This window comes from Elephas maximus, chromosome 4 (genome assembly GCF_024166365.1).
Source record: "Elephas maximus indicus isolate mEleMax1 chromosome 4, mEleMax1 primary haplotype, whole genome shotgun sequence".
NCBI lineage: Eukaryota > Metazoa > Chordata > Mammalia > Proboscidea > Elephantidae > Elephas > Elephas maximus.
The window spans coordinates 170,824,982-170,844,895 of NC_064822.1; the positions used below are offsets into that span (position 1 = coordinate 170,824,982).

The following is a 19,914-nucleotide window of genomic DNA, read 5'->3' on the forward strand; positions in this document are numbered from 1 at the left end:
TTAACCTAGTAATTCTAAGAGTTTATTTCAAGAAAACAGCTATGGATGTGCACAAGATTCAGTGAAATGTAAATAGCTGAAATGTCCAAAAGAGGATTACATAAATTATGGTTCAGTCATACAAGAGAATAATAAACCAGTAAAAATAATGTGGAAGACTATGTAATGGCCTGAAAAGATGTTCAGAATATATTAAGTGAAAAAAGCAAGCTATAAAACAGTATGTGCAGTATGAGCCATTTTTATAAAATATACACATATTTAACAAAGTAAAAGGACAAATGATATTTACCAAATTAACATTGGTTATTTCAACACAGTAGATGGTTGATTTTGCTTAATCCTACCCCCTTTTATTTTCCTATCTGAATTTTCTCTAAATGAAGATTTTTTTTTAAGTGGGGGTTGAGGGGTGAGAGAAGTAATTAACCTCAGATTAGCCCAAATACATCCCCCCCAAAAGGCTCCTTCTAGCGAAGTAAATGCTTCTTTTCAGCCCATATCTGAGAAATCACTTCTACCATATAAATTTGAGTGTCCTTCAAAGATGCAATTCACTCAAACTATACAATAGCGGTAATTGATACTTAAAACAGAGAAACTCAAGTTAATTATCACCAAAAAGAACAGATGAGAAAATAAAGATCCTCGCCTTGAAAAGGAACAACTCAAGTACATACCACTAAATTATCCAAAGTTACATTATCTAAGTTTAGTTTATTGCAAAGATCAAGACAGCACAGTAGAAGCTGGCGGCTTCTGTTTGACAACATTCACAGCATTCACTCTGTCCTTCACTTCATTCATTCATCCATGCAAAAGGTATGTACACACAATGAGTCTGATGTTTCCTGGTTCCCAGAGTAGAACAGGAAACTTGACATTTCAATTAAAAAGGTAAAATGAGGATATTTACCATCAGACTATAAAATTCCTCTTCTGGAATTCAAATACTATAGTATTTGAAGATACTCTTTGAAAAAAGAATATACAAAATGAAAGGGGCACCATTTCAAGAGCACTGGGACTACATTAAACTTAAATGAATTCCAACACTCATAATAATATAACTCAAAAGCAAATCTAGTCTTAACAAAAAGCTGCAATAACTATGACTATTTAACAGGCACAATGAACAGTGTAAACACTGTTTATGGGCACCAAGTTTAACAGGGTAGACAATATTTGCTTCTGCATTCACACTGAAGTTTTCAATTACATTTTTTAAAAAATGGTGCTGCTTAAGCTAAGAAAGTTTTACCAAAAAAAAAAAAGGTTTTTTAAATTTTAATAAATACATCAAAAGCTAAAAATCTAGCTAGATTGCCATGCAAGATATCGTATAACCAAGACAAACTCAAATTTATAATAAAGGCAACTTGCATTCAAAATGAACTCTACCCTTATTTTTATTAAAAGGGCAAACATCATGAATTAACCCAGCTGCTTACTTGAATTACAAAAGTAACATGATTCAATATGAAAATAAGAAACTGTCTACAAATCTCTTGACAGTAATAAATTGCAATATACAATGCATACAGGAGTCATACAGTGCAACAAACTTTCATACAAAACAAAAATATTTTAATACCTTTAAAATCCAATTTTTTCTTTAAAATCATTCATGAAAAAGACTCTCAGGTCAGAATTAACACCTCAATTAGTCAAGCATCAGGAAGCTACATTACAGCTATTTAATATACAAAGAGACATCTCTTAGCCGGTCCCTTCTTCCTAACGTCTCTGTTCTGGAATCGTACAGCCTCTTTCGTTTCTCAACACTCCCCATTCCATTATTTCTTCAGATCATGAAAACTGAATCTGTTGAACACCAGAAATCTAAGAACAGAAATTTTAAATTACAAGGATTTGAAGGAAAAAAGCTTTAAAGTAACATATGCACGTTATAAACATTAAACGAATAAAAATGATTGGCAATGAAAAATAAGTCTCCTTTCCACTCCAGATCTCTATTCCCTCTACCCAGAGGCAGCTACTTTATTAAAACTTCTTGTCTGTTTTTCTAAAACTTGTCTATGCAAATATTCCTGTACAGTCGAATTCTGACTCACAGCGACCCTATATCAGACAGAGTAGAACTGCCCCATATGGTTTTTCTAAGGCTGCAATCTTTAATGATGCAGACTGCTGCATCTTTCTCCCATGGAGTGGCTGGTGGTTTCGAACTGCTGACTTTTCAGTTACCGGCTTAGTGCTTAACCCCTGTGCCACCAGAGCTCCCTATGCAAACATAAACACTTGTTATATATTTTTAACCATTAAGAGACAATTATATATTTTAAGAAAACAATTTTTAACAACCTTCTCTATTTTACCAGGTCCTTAATAATAATGTGCTGAAATTAACTACCTCAGATAAAAATCAGTAGCTATAAAAACATTTTTAAAATAGTTTAAAATACAAAGATAGTACTGTACCTGTTGATACGATGTTGTGTAAACCATTACATTTTGTTGTTGACCATCTGCAGTTATTAAACCAGCTGGTAACTGGTTAGCTAAGAGACAAAAAAAAAAAAAAAAGTTAAAGAGAGAAAAGAACTGCATCTAGTTTCTTGGCCATTAATGTCTCATTACAATTCTACTTCTCAATGTAATCTTGGACAACATCATGAACTCCCAAATTTTCCATTTTTAAAAATGCTGCCTCAAAAGCCCTTTTTTTTTTTATTATGTTTCTTCAACTTTCTGAATTTTCATATCCCTTCCAAAAAAAAAAAAATTTTTTTTTTTTTTTAAAGTGTACTTGAGCTAATCACCCATGTATACAAATCTGGCATGGCATTTCTGGTTCATGGTTACAGCTACACCATGAGGTTTGGCTGGAGACAACATGTACATCAACCAAGTGATGCAGCACATATATAAGAGAAATATATATATAATATATGCAGATATATTTTATATGAAAAATATAATCACCATAGACTTTTTACTTCACTAATATTTAATCTTTAAAAAAGAAATCTTCAGTTAGAATTTACTGAAATCACAAGATTTTTATATTACAAACTACAATTCTCTATATTCCTATCTCATACAAACTTCACCAAAAATTAGGGACTATGGGAAGTCAGAACTACCAGTGAAGAATTATGTCTTCAGGGTTAAAATGTCTATGTGTATCATTCACTGACTTCAAATATAAGGGCATGAATTAATAACTATTCAACATAGTACCGTTTCAAAATACTCAGTGCTGATAGTCCAAAAGTACCACTACAGACATTTAGCAGTAGTCAGAGCAAACAATCTACATGACGTGTGAGAACAAATGTAGTTGCATAAATGTATCTGAACACTCCTTACTAAATGCCTCCTCTGTAAGCTCTTCACTTAGTCCATCTGTAGCTGTGACTGCTCCACCAATTCCTTTCTCTCCTTTCATGGCCTGGGGGAACAAAACCAAAAAAGTAGTCACTGGTAGTTAAATGAAACTATTCTCCAAATGAGAATGCTCAATTACTGCCTAAAATTAGGAGCTTCTACTATTACGAACATTCAAGAGTATTTATTAACATTTCTGGTTAATTACATGTGAAGAGGTTCTGCAAAATGCTAACTTTATATAAAGTGGTATCATTACAAGATAGTGTTAGCGAATGACCCAGAAAACAAACTATTTATAGATTAAAAAGAAAAAAAATTCTAATTCTACAGCACATCAAAGGGATAAAGAGAACTCTACTTAATTACAGATAAAGAAGTATACAAAATACCATAAATATTCAGCTTATAAATCTACTACAAATCTTATAAAGACATTACTATACCGAAAGAACTTAGGAACCTACAGTCAACTATTATTTTATACACAGTATATATGTATTATCAGTTAACTTATATATATATACATATATATGTGTGTGGTGTGTGTGTGTGTATGTATATATATATGTGCTACAGCTGCTAACAAAAAGGTCAGCAGTTTGAATCTACCAGGCACTGCTTGGAAATGCTACAGTCAGTTCTACTTTGACCTATACGGTCACTATGAGTAGGAATCAACTCGACAGCAATGCGTTTGGTTGGTTGTTTTTTATATGTATATATATATACACAAAAGGAGCCCTGGTGGCACAGTGGTTACATGCTCAGCTGCTAAACAAAAGGTCAGCAGTTTGAACCAACCAGCCACTCCATGAGAGAAAGATGTGGCGGTCTGTTTCTGTAAAGATTACAGCCTTGGAAACCCCATGGGGCATTTCTACTCTGTCCTGCAGGGTTGCTATGAGCTAGAATTGACTCAACAGCAGTGGGTTTGGTTTTTTGTTTTTGGTGGTACAGTGGTTAAGTGCTCAGCTGCTAAGTGAAAGGTCGGCAGTTAGAACCCACCACCCACTCCACAGGAGGAAGATGTGGCAGTCTGCTTCCGTAATGATTAAAACCTTGGAAACCCTTATGGGGCAGTTCTACTCTGTCTTACAGGGTTGCTATCAACTGGAATCAACTTGATGGCAATGGGTTGGTTTTTGTTTTTGTTTTTTTAATATACAAAATTTAGACGAAAGACCTCTAAGATTCTGTTCACTCTAAGGCTCTCTGATACTAGAGATTTGTAAAACTGCTATGAGGAATTTACACATTCTCTACCCACTTTAATCATTCCATGCAGGTATCACTAAGTTAACCGGATCCTAACACTAAACATACTGTTTTAAGAAAATACTTTGAAAACAATATGAATCTGACACCCAGGTTGAAGTGTGGAATTAAATAAACTGACCTCAATTTATTTTTACAAAATTCATACCACAAGCAAAGGTAAACCTAATAGGAAATGTAGAGGAATTCAATCAACAATAAGAAAGGAATATAGTTATAATTTCCCCTTCTCATTATCTAAAAAGCCTCAAGCTTTGAGATGCTCTCTCTCTTGAATTAACTACAATAGTAAGAGCAGGAACTAACGATTTATTGAATGCTCACTATATGCCAAGCTAAGTGCTGTCCATGGATTATTTTACTTAGCCCTCTTAATAACTGTGAGGTAGGTACTATTAATAGCCTCACTTTCAGATGAGAAAACTGAAGCTCAAAGTACTTCAATAATCTGCCCAAGCTCAGAGTTCATATTGGCAGAGCTATTCTGAATCCATAGTCCATGCTCTTAATCATTACATAACTATGCGTGTAGTTAATAATAAACAAAGGAAAAAAAGGGATTACTATTTAAGTACAGTAAGATAAGTGACTACACATTTCTTCTGAGAAATGGCACATATTTGGTATAAAATTATTTTTAATAATACATTTAAAAAGTTAGTCAACAGTGGATATTATTTTTTTTTTAAAGCATAACGGAAGACGTTCTACTTACCTCTCTGAATTTCTGAAGGTATAACTTCAGAGGTTCTACATAACTGTCAAAGCCCAACGTAGACATGGCAAAGAGAATATCTTCCCCATTGATTGTCTTCCGTTTCTCTTGATGGCATCTTTCACTTGCTTCAGATGTTATAAAGCTGATGAACTCACTTACACATTCTTGAACACATTCTTTGGCATCTTTTGCAATCTGAAGAGAAAAATCATATGTAAATTTGCAGGAAACTAACTATCACCTTCCTAACAACCCACAAAAATAAATGCTGCTCAGAAGACTACACTGTCCACTTCATGACTGTTAACCTTTAATTTCTGAATTGTATGCTAATAATACTAACACATCATGGGCTATCAAAATTTCAACCCTCGTAATTTTTAAGCCTTGAGCCAAAAATATCCCCTGAAGTCTTCTTATAACTAAAAAAAAAAAAACAATAGCTTAAATAGTAGAAAATGTCTGCCTTCAGCACTGTGTTCTTTTAAGAACTACCTATATGGGATCAAACTGACAACAGCAACTCGAAAGGTCAGACAGAAAACTAGGGAATAGTGAGTTTTTCTTAATGGGGAGGACCAATTTGGAAAAGGAGGTGAGAATGGTTGTACAACTTGAAGGATATAATCAGTGTCACTGAATTGTACATGTTAGAAACTACTGAACTGATATATGTTCTGCTCTATATATTCTCTCAACAACACACAAAAAAATTATAAAAAATTCCAACTCCCAGTCACAATAAAAACTCCTAAGTGAGAGAAGCCTTGACAGATATTCACAGAAAACAGAAAAAAGATACAAATCTATAGTGGTACAGGTATAAAACAGCAACCACTGGCTGTCCCTACTCCTGCATACACAGTGAACACTTACTAACCAAGTGCCTGAAGAAAATCAATCCTGTCACATATGTAATTAAAAATGTATGCAGACTTAAGTATCACTTCTCTGCCCTGCATTTCCATGAGTAAGGACACTTGTCTTAGAAGTAAGTGAAATGATATATGGTGACTTTTTTACTAGTAAAGACATGAAGTGTCAGGTACAAATTTTGAGTTTATTTAAAAGCCTACATCTGGATGCACATACCTGCCCCCTCATGATAAAAACCATTCCCTCTTAAGAGTCTCAGGTCTGAAAGTGAAGCTCTAAAACACTAACCCATGCAATTCCAAAGTCACTTCTATCTGGAGTGACACTCAAAATCTTTGATGGAACATCACACCTTCACCTCCACGCCTGCTTTATGTACTGGAGACAAGTAAACAAGAGTTGCATAAATGCAGCCAAGCAAGGTAACAATGCATGCCACATACGTAATTTTAACATTTCTAGTAGCCACGTTAAAAAAAGAAAAAAGACACGGGTGAAATTTAATAATATATTTTATTTAAGCCAATATATCCAAACTATTACCATTTCTACATAGAATCTAATATTTTAAAAATTGAGATAGTTAACACTGTTTTCATCCTAAGTCTTCAAAATCTGCTGTATATGTTACATTTGCGTAATATGACAATTTAGACTAGCCACATTTCGAGTGCTCAGAGCCATATGTGGTGTCTTCCCACAAAACTACTTGGGAAAAAAAAAAAGTTGAATTTAAAGGCATGTTAGTAGTTATAATTATTTTAAAATACTTGTTTCCATAATACAAAGTTAAAAAAAAAAAAATCCTTACTACACCTGTATCAGCTTATGACCCAACTTTGCTGCAACATCATAGAAATTACAAACTTCCTATGTCCAAACCAGACGGTTCTGGCAATATACCTATTTTTTTTTTTAAAAGAATCTTAATTTTATGTTATCTGCTCCCAATAAATTGGGAGTGGGAGAGTATCTGGGGACATGACAGAACTAAAAATAGAACGGAGTTCAGTAACTAAGTACAAAGAGTTGAAAGAAATATTTGATTTGCTGAAAGGCTGAGTGACTAAAATCAATAGCTAATTATATTATGTATCCAGGTGGCTTTACGTTCCTTGCTCCTCCCTCACCCCAAGCACCTAGTTAAGTTTTCTCATCTACATCATTACCTTTCCTGTTTGAGGTATGGCATTTTTCATTATCCTTGCCACATTTGCAATTGGGAGATATATATCTTGTTCTCTGAAACTTTCTTTTGAACCATTCGTGTCTTCATGATCATTCATGCTGTCCTCAGTATCTAAAGGAAAATAATTTAGGTTTAAAGCTTCTCATCATTTTTACTTCATGATATAGAAGACTACCTGGAACGATCTAGAATAAGAACCATTCTAGTTCATTTCGTAAGCTTCTGGGAATTAGTTAGGATAGCAGTTCTTTTCAGTTTTCTCAGGGCCAAAACTGAGCCTCGTCCTTAGTATCAAACTCATTGCCCACAATACTTTTATCTTCAACTTTACCTACTAAAATCCTACCTACCTGTTCTTCAAGAAGCTCAAAAGACATCTCCACAGCACCTTCAGGAATTATCCCTCCTTCCACAAAATACCACAACCACTTCTCTGTGTCTTTTCTCTGACACATTTTATAATTCTGTTTCCGTACTCCCCTATTAGATTTTTGTTACTTGATGTCAGGTGTTGGCTTGTGCCCTTCTTAGGACCCGGTACAGCACCTTCCACAGAGGAGGTACTCATAAACAACTGTTGCATGACTTAGCTATGAAACTGAAACTACAATCTAAGCCTCCTTAAATATTGCTAGATTTATGTTTATTCAAAGTCAAGTTTACACAGAATGAAAAAACTGGCCTTGAATATTACTGATTCATTTAGATTATTATTAATGTAGTAACTAGTTTTTCTGCTTTGTTTTGTTTTATTGTGGTGAATACGAATATATATAAGAAATACAAAAAATTTGCCCATGTACAATTCAGTATACCCATTGCTATTGAGTCCATTCCGACTAACAGCTACCCTGTAAGACAGAGCAGAATTGCCCCCATAGGGTTTCCAAGGAGCACCTGGTGGATTCGAACTGCCTACCTTTTGGTTAGCAGCTGTAGCTCTTAACCACTATGCCACCAAGGTTTCCTACAATTCAGTATAGTAACTAGTTTTTGAACAAAGTTATAGCAGTAGTCCCATGGTTCTTTTAAAAAGTGAAATTTCAAGTTATACAGATCTAGATATAACTAAAGCTTTCACAGTATCAATAACATCTTTTTATGGCTAAATGCGATATCCTGTAAGTAAACTTCCCACTCTTTATATGTATTAAATAGAAAAGGCACTTAAACTGATCCAATTTACATGTTTTGAGTTTAAAATAATGCTATCAAAATTAATAATTTGAGTATATGCCTTAGAATGAAATGACTCCTCCCTGCCAAAAAAACTGCCCCCTCAAAAACATATCTTAATTTTTTTTTAATTCTACAAATCAGAAGGCTGCAAATATATATATATATTTTTCTGACAGGCCAGCTTAATACTGCTGTTTTAATACCTAAGATAGTTCAAACTTAATAGGGAGTAAAAAACAAAAATCAGCTTGTACGTAAGTACTAGAAATATAATAACTGGTAACAACTCACCCTCTAAAGAACTATTTATCATGTCAATTGAATAAGAATTTGTCATATTTAATACTTAAATAGGAAATCAACAATACATTTTCAAAGACACTGTACAAGTAAAAAAAAAAGGCATACTTTTATAGTAGAAAAATTGTTTTCCTAGGACTCAAAACTCTTGAGGACTGCTTCTAATAAAAATGGCATGGCATGGCTTTCTAGACTTTCACTGAACTGTGACACAAGAATGCTAATTTTCCTGGAAATAAAAAAGTAACCTAGAACATTGTATTAATATAATTTCCACTTTCTAATTGATTTTTGTTGGAAACCCTGGTGGCATAGTGGTTAAGTGCTACGGCTGCTAACCAAAGGGTCGGCAGTTCAAATCCACCAGGCGCTCCTTGGAAACTCTATGGGGCAGTTCTACTCTGTCCTAAAGGGTCGCTATGAGTCGGAATCAACTTGACAGCACCGGGTTGGGGTTTTTAATTGATTTCTACTTTCGAATTTATTTGTATCTGTGGCTTTCTTACCATCATGAGGCTGTATAACATAATGGCTTCCTCCAATATAGTCTGCAGAAATTCCTAGTTGAGAAGCATCTGTTGTAGAACTGTCACCGTCCATCTATGAGGGAAAAGAGCTTTTCAGTACTCTTCAATAAAAGTTACATTAAAAACCATGAATAGATTCAATATTCAAAAACTGTCAGAGGATGGTCCAGTTAAATTTTTCATAGCCTTAAGCTTACTAAAACATTTCTATTTCTCCATTTGGAAACCTTTCAATAATGTGCCAGTTTTTACGATTTTCCTACCCACCCTCCAAAAGTGTAAGTATAAGACCAATAAGAAAATAAAACCAGGAAACAAACTAAAACACATGCCTCTTTCTTTTTAATTATATAATCCTCAAATATAGTATAGGCAATCCTGACTTGCAACCTAATTTATCCCTGAAATGATAATCAAAGCCAAAATCAGTGTAGTAGTCAACTGTAAGTCACCTGTAGCCATCACTTCCAGCTCTCTGATATTTCTGTACAAACTCTTCCTAACAAGGAAACCCTTTTGCGCTTGGACAAACTTTCTTTGCTATCTCAGAGAAGTTCCAAAACAGACAATGTCTTAGTTCAAACTGTTGCTCGGTATAGAAACATATGGATTCCCTACACAATTCTGTACCCACGCAGTCTATATTTTGAACCAGCCCATCACCTCTGCTTCTTGTCAAAGGTTAGTTTTCTCTTCCTCCTACCTTTTTGATTTTTTAAAGAAAAAAAAAGGAGGGGTCAGGAGATTAGAGACCTGCTTATAAAGAAAAGAACAGTATAGGCATAATCAAGAATGAGAGATTAAATGTCTATTTTTAAAGAAGCCTGTTTAATTAATTTTTCTCAGAGCTAAAAGAATTCCAAGAGGAAAAACCTGGGGGGAAAACTGAGTCATATGCCCTGAACTGGCTCTATTCTATCTCCCCATCATGGCAAATCACAGGCGTCATCAGGCACTTACCAGCTTTTCTGCTTTGCAAATAATAATACCCCAAACAGTAAGGTGCTATTTGTGGGCAAAAAAACTAAAAATACAGTATCTGAATTAAAACAGCAAAATGTACACACAACTAGAGAAATTAAGTTGGAATTAAGTATAATTTATAATGCTTTCAGACCAAATAAAGAAGAGATACTTGATCCTAAATGCTTATCAATACCCAGGATCCAGCACAAACTTAATGTTATTAATTACAATATTTTAGTGCCTGTATAACACATTGCTGCTTTTTCCATCTCTGTTGGATATTTTATCTAATATTAAAATACCAAGCTAGTTTCCAAGTATTCAATAACATGGCATTTCTTTCATGCATCTGTTGACTGTAATATCTAATTGTAAGTACAGATATGTTTCCATGATTTAAATAGTTGTCTTAAAGGGGTAGAGAATTACATACCTTTAATTATTTATAAAAGCACAGACACCTATTTGATCCTTTTTAGTGGCCTGCAAGAGGTAAATAACGAAGTTGGTGAGCTGACTGTGATTCCCCTACTGATCCCTGAAAACAAGCATCTCTATCAGCTGAATATATATTTCTGTATAAGACAGAAACAACAATACCACCTTCAACAACTAATATAAATGCATGTGAAACATTACCTAAGTATAAAATGTTAGTTTGATCTTAAAATGCTAATAAGAAAGTAGGACAGTAGCCTGTAACAGACACAATGATGGATTAGCCATGAAAGGGAGCTCAATCAGGCTAGCTGTGAGTTGGCTAGTTTTCACGATGCCCTAAGGGAGTCCCTGGGTGGCACGAATGGTTAAGAGGCTTGATGACTAGCAGAAGGCATGGCAGTCTGAACTGACCCAGAAGTGCCTCGGAAGACAGGCCTGGTGACCTGCTTCCAAAAGGTCACAGCCTTCAAAACCCTATATATATTCAACAGGCATCTAACAACGACAAGGGAGACCAAGGTGCAGGAGACAGGACCAAAGAGGTTGTTTCAGAATGTACCATTGAATACAAATTTTTTATAGGGGAAAAAGAAGTAACAGAAATTCTTTGCCGAATGAATGCCCACAGGATACAAGTCCCTTTAAATCTGCCGATGAGCCAGACACTGTTCGAATAACTAGCTGGATATGGGAGATGAGTTAGTTTGTATAGCACAAGCAAAAGTTTTAAATGCAAAAAGTTTAAATCATATTATTATTTTGTCAAACCCTGGAATTAGCAAGATTAATAGCATTAACCTCAGTCTTCTAAAAATGAGGATAAGCGTATTTCAAAGAATTGTCAGAATGAAATAAAGCAGAGAAAACTGCAAAGGACAGTGTATGGCATGCAGTGTACTCAGCAGACGTCTGGTCTCATGATCCCTGCTTAACTGTCTGTCTCTGGGTCTACAAGTTCTAGCTTTTCTGTCATTTCACCATACCTTTGTCTTCCTCTCCTCTTTCTGCCATTAAAATTCCAGCCCATACTTTGACCCAATGTTTCCCCTGGAATCTTCCCTGATTTACCCAATTCTGCATTCCAAAAATTAATGTTACCTTCCTTAAAGCCCCATGGCACTCAGAGCCTTTCAATCAATAAATCAGCCTAACCTTTGATGCTTACAATATGCTAGCCACTCTCATATATATAAGGAACAAGGGGGAAAACTTGATACTAAACAGGAAAATGAATCCCAGTGGTTTCCTCTAAGCCTGAAATTTCCTGTAAAAATTTACAAAACAGATTATAGATTCTAAGAAGGCCAGTCAACAAATATTTACTGAGTGAGCACTTAGTATCATCTGGGCCGTGCTCTGTGCTGGTGACACAGGAGTCAACAACACAGACAAGGTCTCTGTCCTTACCTGGCGAAGATAAACATTACATAAACTGGAGGGCAGGGTGAAGAGGTGGGGGAAGGTAGCCTATTAATAATACTTCCAGGGCACAGGCTTTGGAATCAGATCACCTGGTTTGAATTCCCTGCTACTACTAGCCATGTGACCTTGAGCAAGTTAACCTTCCCAGGTGTTTTCATATATAGAATAAGGATGAGAGGAGGAGTCACCTCTCAGGGCTCCTGTACAGATGAGATGACCCATGTGAAGACTCAGCACAGTACAATGGAGGTACTCAATAAATCTTATATATAGCTATTAAATAATTACAAATAATTAACTCATTGCTAGTGCCAAGTGCTAAGAAAAACAATCTGTTCTGTGAGCTCATTCTAAAAGGGACCTCAAGGAAGGCTGTCTCGGGAAAGGACATTTAAACTGAGCCTGAAAAATGAGCAGAAGTTAGTCAGGCAAAGAAAGGCAGGAAAAGAATGCTGCAGGCAGAGGGAACAGAGAAATATAGCACTAGTAGATTGGAACAAGCTAGGTAGGGACTAAATCAAGTGGTACTTTGTGGACAAGAATGAATCAAAGAGTTTTAAGCAGAAGAGTGCAGATTTTTTTTTTAAAAAAAAAAGATCACGCTGCAGTCCAGTACAGACAACGAAACCGAGGGAAGCATAATGCTGCATGCATCCTGGGAAGATGATGATCATTCCCAGTATCTGGTCCAGGGCAACTGCATTAGAGATTGAGAGACGCAGAGGAGCTAGAGAGCTTTTTAGCAGAGAGATCGACAAGATTCAGTGACTGACTTAACACGAGCTAGACCAAGGACCAAGGATAACGCTGGGATTCTTGCAGCTGGGTAGACAGATGGCTATCACTGCAGAGAATGGGAGACAAAAGGCATAGGAGGCTGGGCAGTGTAAAGAAAATAGTTGACACTGGAGACCATAAATTTACACTGGTATCACTATGTCCACTTGTGACATTCACAGCCCGGTGTAAGCCTAGAGAAGCTAAAGTGTTGGATTTCATCCACAACTGGTTTTCATTCAGGTATGTGCAACAAAGGGGGAAAAGCATGCAGGATAATAAGAAATGATGACTCATGAAATCTAAGGGAACTGAATCCCATTAAGTTAATGTTAATGACTACTCTAATTATTTGGCTGAACTGATAATACTGTTCTCTAAAATATTAAGTAAAATAAATGGTCAGCTGGCTAAACTAATAAATTTGTATTTGATAATTTTTTGATGTGGCAGTATTTTAAATGTACTTATAAGTTATTGCATAAACAGTAAATAATGCCTTCATTAATAAGCTTAACACTTATTGAACACTTTCTAAGTATCTCATGCAATGCTCATAGCCCTCCGAAGCAGGTGAGAAAATTGAGGTATACAACACCAACTTGCCCCACATGATACAGCTAGTAAATGGGACTGAACTCCAGGGTGTCAGATGCCAAGTAGTTTACAGTATTGGTTCCTGGTAGTTTTTTCTACAGTCCTTTAAGCCTAAATCTTTATAATTTTCCTCCTCTAAATTTCCAACCTTGATTGTATATTGAAAACATTTAAAATCGCTTCTCAAACACGGACAGTATTTGTGAAACGGTAAGAAAAGGCACCCTGGTTTTGGCCTTGTCTTACCAGGAGACAGGTAAGGAGCACTGTCTCTTAGAACAGACTGCTGGGTTTGAAGCTAAGTTCCCCTCTCCTCTTACTTGCGGTGTGTCTTTGAACAAGTTACACAGGACCCTTTGTACTTTAGCTTCCCATTATTTAAATGGGTCGTTAGGAGAAATAAGCAAAACTATTGTATAAAAGGAAACTCTGGTGGCATAGTGGTTAAGCGCTACAGCTGCTAACCAAAAGGTTGGCCGTTCAATTCCACCAGGCACTCCTCGGAAACTCTATGGGGCAGTCTACTCTGTCCTATAGGGTTGCTATGAGTCAAAATCAACTCCATGGCAATGGGTTTGGTTTTGATTTTTTTATTGTATAAAAAGCACTTGGCAAAGCACAGGATACACAGTGAGAACTCAATAAACGTAATCTAGTATTGTTATTGTCGTTTCGAATATAGTTCTCATGATTCTTTCTAGGCACAATGTTTTCTCTTTCTCTTGACCTCGTTCATCTGTTTTCTGAATCATGCTGTTGTTGCTGTTAGGTGCCACTGGGTTGACTTTCAACTTACAGACACCCCATGTGACACATAGTAGAACTGCCCCATAGGGTTTTCTAGGCTGTAATCTTTATAGGAGCAGATTGCCAGGTTCTTTTCTCCTGTGGAGCCGCTGGGTGGGTTTGAACCACCAATCTTTTGGTTAGCGGCCGAGCACTTAACTGTTGCACCACCAGGGCTCCTTTTCTGGATCATATTCATTTTTCTCTGAGGATAAGAAATAATAGAATTCCTCTTCTCTAATGTGCCTGCAGTCCTCCTTACCAGCTTTTCCACTCTTCCTTAAACAGGCTTTGTCTCCTTCATTAAACACATAAAAGTACACATAGATACATTAAACCTTAAGTCTCCACACACATCCTTGTCAGCTGTCATTCCTACCTGAACACAGTCCTTACACACCTCTTCCTCCCTTTTTAAACTCCATGGCATGTGCTTTTAGACCCCAACACAATACTGATACCTCTCTTAAAAGCTGCCAGTGATCTTGCCTTTATCCTACTTGACTGTTCTTTGTAGTGCTGGCCACTGCTGACCTCACATTTATATTTGAATTCTCTTCTCCCTGGATTTCCAAAGCAATACTCTTGCCTGGTTTATCCTCTCCTACCTAGCCCCTAATTGTTGGTTTCATCCAAGGTTATCATTGTGTCTTTCTTCCCTTACTGTCTTAATGAGCTCATTAAGTATCAATTCTCTGCTCATAAGTCCCAAATCTACAGCCAATATCCTGCTGCCACTCAAGCAAGCTATGCCTATAGAACATGTCTAGTCTAATATCCCCATCATTGCAAACTTCAGATACAGGAAAATGAAACTTACCTTTCCCATCCCCTGCAGAAAGGAGGAGGGGTCTCCTTTCCCACTACTGTAATTCTATCAAGCAACACTATCCTTCCACTCTCCTAGGCTAAAAATACCAGAGCCATCATAGGTTCTTCCATCTTCTTCAAGCTCTACCTACCTGTTGTCTCTTTTAAAATGTCTCCTGGATACACCATTCCTTTTCTATTTCCACTGAATTACTTACCCAACCTGCCTTACATATTGTTCTTAGGCTAATCTTGTTAAAATACCAAGGAGCCCTGGTAGCACAGTGGTAAAGTACTCATCTGCTAACCGAAAGGTTGGCGGTTCAAACCCACCAGCTGCTCTGCGAGAGAAAGATAAGGCAGTCTGCTTCCGTAAAGATTACAGCCTTGGAAACCCTATGGGGCGGTTCCACTCTGCCCTACAGGGCTGCTATGAGTCAGAATCAACTCCATGACAAGAAAAAAGACAATATGTTTGGTTTTTTCAGGTTTTATGGCTCTTGAAAGGAGTCACAGTGGTGCAATGGTTAAACACTCAGCTGCTAGCCTGCTAACCGAAAAGTTGCAGTTCAAATCTACCAGCGGCTCAGAAGGAGAAAAGACTTGGCAATCTGCTCCTATAAAGATTACAGCCTAGGAAACCCTAGGGGGCAGTTCTACTCTGTCATATGGGGCTGCTACAAGTCAAATCAACTTGACAACACACAACAACGTAGCTCTTGAACCAATAATGGTTCCTCCTGAAAGTCTTCTGCATCAAATCCAAAACTAGTATCAAGCCTTTGCACAAGTGCTTCCCCACGGAACCTAATTAAACTTGTTTCTTGCTCACCTAGTTCTACCTTCAGGGCTGATAAAATCTTAGTGCTAGAATGTGCCTTACTTAAGGACACTAAGTGCAGTTTTTCATTTTAGGAGTTAGGCAACCATGGTTCCAAGAAGTTGTGACATGCCCGAGGTCAAAGATACAGTAGCAGATCCAGAACTCAGCGTCTAGATGACCTAACTGCTATCTCTCCACTACACTATCCTGTGAAATCCTCACTTAGACCATGCAGATCTACTCTCATCCCCTGAACATAATCTCTTCATCCCTGCTTCCATGCCTCTGCTTTTGGTGATAGCATCTTTCCACCTCCCTGCGAGAATGCCCTTCACTATCCAAATCCCATCTGTTCTTCAAGGCTAGGTTTAAGGCCTACACACCCCCTCCCTGAGGACACCTCCCCGAGTACCCAGGCCTACCACACCTCTCCTTCGCACCTGAGCTGCACTTGGAGCCAGCATTCTCAGTTCGGCACATCACTGTCCTCTAAGGATTCCACTCAACTAAAGCCCTGCCAGGTAAACAGCCAGCCTCTTAAGAGCTGGGACAGGCTGTTTACCCTGTAGCCTCTATAGCACTTAGGGCCCCACAGGAAACACTATATGTGAGCGACTGATAATAAGGAAGCAACAGGAATGAGCAAAGAGGTACTGTCTGTCTAAGCTTGGAAGGCATTCATTCTAACAGTAATCTCCAATATAAATCAGTTATAATTTTGTTTCCAGCCAGTTACTGGAAAAATCTAATTAACAACCAAAATGACCAACCACACTTACTGTCATGAAATACTGTCAGAACCGTGTTGTCAGTGGTGCTTAAGAATGCCTCTAAAGAGGTGGCTTTGCCAATTTCAACCTAAAAGAAAAACATTCATTAGTGGTAAAAAATGTATAGCCTACAGGCTTTCTTCCTAGGAAGATTAAAGAGGGCACCTATTGTTTTGCCTACTATTCTTACTTCACTGGAGTGCACGGTAACAAACGGTGCAAAAGGCAGACACCCAACAATGTTTGCTAAACTGAAAGATTTATTTTGGAGAACTTATTAAAAAAAAGTTCATTCTATGAGGGGAGGGAGGATATTACTTTTCCAACATATCCTTGAACTTAGTCATGTTCATTATATATTCATCACAACACGCCAAATGGGAACCAAATTATATAAAAGGCAAGAGATCAAAAATTACACATCTAAATTACTTAAAATATTGACACCCAAAACATCCCACTTATCAACTTTATTTTTTTTGATGATGGTTCTCACAATGTTTCAGAGTAATTTAAGGGCTCAAAAAACGGGAAAATTTTCTCTCAGAATATAATGCTTTTAAATGAAATATCATCTCAGATTATACTGGAAAGAACATACATCCACTGCCCAGAGAACATACAAATAGCATAATCAATTAAGATGCCTATTTATAATCTTAAGGCATTATCATTTTGGACAAAAACTGCATCTGGATAACACTTCTGTTTCACTAAGATATACACAGCTGAATAAATTAGTATTCATTACCGTGTTACCATCTCCATTTCTCATTTGCTCTTTTCCTTTTCTCAAGTGAAACAACTAAATGGGGGTGGGGAGGTGGGCAAAACAAAAACACATTCTTTCAGTGTTAATTTTAGAAGGAGAAGAGATATTTGCATGCATTCAAGCATGAAATCTAGTAAATAGCAGAAAAAACTGTAGCCACTGAATTGCATTTTTTAAATGCCATTAAAAAGGTCCAAGGCAGCAAAGACTGCCGGACATTGTCTACTCTGCTATAATCTTCAAAGCAATTTCTAATTTGTTTTCAAATACTGTCCTCTTTTTAACCACAAAACTGCCCATAAAATCCCTTCCTTGTAGCTGTGTTATATCCTCAGATTATCTTTGCAAAAAAAAAAAAAATATATATATATATATATCTCTTTAGAACACTTAGTTTAAAATATAGAAGCTACACATACTTCTATATTTTGTTTGGAATGGGGGGAAGGGAGGGAACCACGCCTCACCACAGTCACTCACCCAAATAGTTCAGTATATATTCAGATGAAACGTATTAAAGGACACTATCAACTCATACGGTATACAGTTTCTTCAAGGCAGGTTATGATATATGCAAAAGCTCAAGGGAACGCATACATCTGTTCAATGTTTGAAAAAAATGCAAATTTGTATCCAAGAAAAGCAGTAGTCCCTCCCTCCCCCCGCCCCCCCCCCCCACTGGCATCAACAACCAGTTTCGCATCAATACAATCCTTAGATAAAGCTACAAGGGGAGTGCGGGGGAAGGAAAAATTGCCTTGAAAGGAATTCTATCTGAACTTTCAATACTTTACAAATAAAATCCCTATTTACTACTGCAATTTACATTGATCAGTTTACCTCATCACTTGATGCTGCTGATTATTTACATACTAAGAGAGCTGAACCCACCCCAGTGACTGGCGGCACGAACCGTGGAACTGGGGAGCACATGCGGGTTAGTGGGATGCCATTTTTTTTCTTTTTTTTTTTAAAGGTCGCCTGCTACCTAATCTTGTTTAAATTATGTTGGTACAGTACTTTGGGCGAGATTACGGTTTGTGGGTGCTCTGTAATTCTTTGTTCTCCGGGACTGCTGCTGCTTAGGGTCCGGCGTATCCTCCCCGCCTCCCACCACCAATGATTAAAACCTCAGTTCAATCCGAAAGGCTTCCTTCCCACCTTCGGGGCAAGTCCAGGGACCGCAAGCCGCCAGATGGCTGCATTCTTTACGTGTAAACCAAATCCATTCCTTCCTCCCGGGGACCTGGCTTCCTCCCCACGGCGGTGGCGGGGCGCCCCCGACCCCACGACCCGGTCCGGCCGAGCGGTCAGCACCGCGTGCGCGGGGCGGGCGACCCCGGCGCGCATCTCCCGACTCGCCCCGCCGCGGACCGGCCAGGCCCCGGACCCCGCAGCCCACGCCGCTGCCTGCCCGCCTGCCCGCCCGTCCGCCCGCCCGTCGCGCTGCGCCCGGGATGCCGCGGGCGGACAAAGCGGCCGGGCCCACCAGGCCCCGGCGGGCGGGCGGGCAGGGGGCACTCCTCGGGGCCCCCGCGCGGCGGCCGGGGCCAAGGGCGCTCCTTCGGCCGGGCCGCCGCGCCGGGGTCGGGGTCGAGGTTCCGGGCCAGCCCCCCCGGGCCAGTCCCCGCACAAAATGGAGCCGCCCCGGGGCGCCGCTGCGAGAGGCCCGACAGCACCTCGGAGCCCGACGGCGGCGAGCGGGAGGCGGCCTGGCCCGCGTCCCGCCGCTCCTCGGCCCGGCGCACAAAGAGCGGCGCCGCGGCCCCGCGCCGCTGCCCGGCCAGGCCCGCAGCTGGAGCGGCCTCGCAGGCGCCGGCCCGGCCCCGGCCCGGCCTGGGCGGGAGGGAGGCGAGTGCCCCCGGCAGCGGCGGCGTTGGCGGCGGGGACGGAGCCGGGAGGAGACGGACATTTCATTCGAGCTAAAGTGGAGTCGGTTTAGGAGCGATCATTGGCCGAAGCGAGACACAAACCTCCAATGCAGCCCTGGTTGGCTCCCGTCTCCAATCGGCTGTTTGGTTGGACAGAAAATGGCTGCGAAGGAACCAGTCCCAGCGCGGAGCTCCGCTTCCAGGACTCGGCTTCCCCTCCCTCCGCCGCGGGCCGCTTCCCTCGGCGCGTCACCCTCCCTCCGCACCTCCCGCGCGCAGCCCCGCCCCCGGACGCGGCCCCGCCCCCGGCCCGCCCCGGCGCCCGCCCAGCCCGCGGAGAGGCGGCCGCTGCGAAGGGATGCGGGCCGGCTGCAGTGCCTCCGGCGGCTGCGCGGTGCGGGCGGGCGGCCTGCGGGCTGTGCGGAGGCTTCCGGGAGCCAGTACCAGGGCGCGCTGTTAAG

The 19,914-nt window shown here is 39.3% G+C and overlaps 1 protein-coding gene across 12 annotated transcripts; it reads right to left on the reverse strand.

The window, feature by feature from the left end:
• Nucleotides 1–158: 158 nt before the first annotated feature.
• NFYB (nuclear transcription factor Y subunit beta) lies at nt 159–19,668 on the reverse strand. Of its 12 annotated transcripts, XM_049884227.1 has the most exons (10): nt 18,713–18,837; nt 18,063–18,181; nt 17,562–17,615; nt 16,820–16,898; nt 9,398–9,491; nt 7,393–7,523; nt 5,345–5,542; nt 3,334–3,415; nt 2,443–2,522; nt 161–1,842 (listed from the first exon to the last, which is right to left on the reverse strand). In XM_049884227.1, exons 4-10 carry the CDS (start codon nt 16,823–16,825, stop codon nt 1,810–1,812), a joined length of 624 nt encoding a protein of 207 aa, XP_049740184.1. In that variant the 5' UTR covers nt 16,826–16,898; nt 17,562–17,615; nt 18,063–18,181; nt 18,713–18,837; the 3' UTR covers nt 161–1,809. The 12 variants fall into 12 exon arrangements, 9 of the variants coding, with proteins under 9 accessions (XP_049740186.1, XP_049740187.1, XP_049740184.1 ...); XM_049884229.1 differs by lacking the exons at nt 17,562–17,615; nt 18,063–18,181; nt 18,713–18,837 and adding exons at nt 10,818–10,867; nt 19,556–19,668 and having other exon boundaries at nt 159–1,842; XM_049884228.1 differs by lacking the exons at nt 17,562–17,615; nt 18,713–18,837 and adding an exon at nt 19,556–19,667.
• Between the last annotated feature and the right edge of the window lie 246 nt (nt 19,669–19,914).

Bases quoted from the DNA above. Each gene is read 5' to 3' on its own strand.
- NFYB (XM_049884222.1), bottom strand. From the start codon at position 19,499: ATGAAATGTCCGTCTCCTCCCGGCTCCGTCCCCGCCGCCAACGCCGCC. The intron at 17,616-18,743 runs GTGGGAAGGAAG...ACCCCCATTTAG, and splicing joins TCCCTGGACTTGCCCCGAAG to TTGTTTCACTTGAGAAAAGG. The intron at 16,899-17,561 runs GTAATGAATACT...TTTTTCTTTTAG, and splicing joins GAAATGGAGATGGTAACACG to GTTGAAATTGGCAAAGCCAC.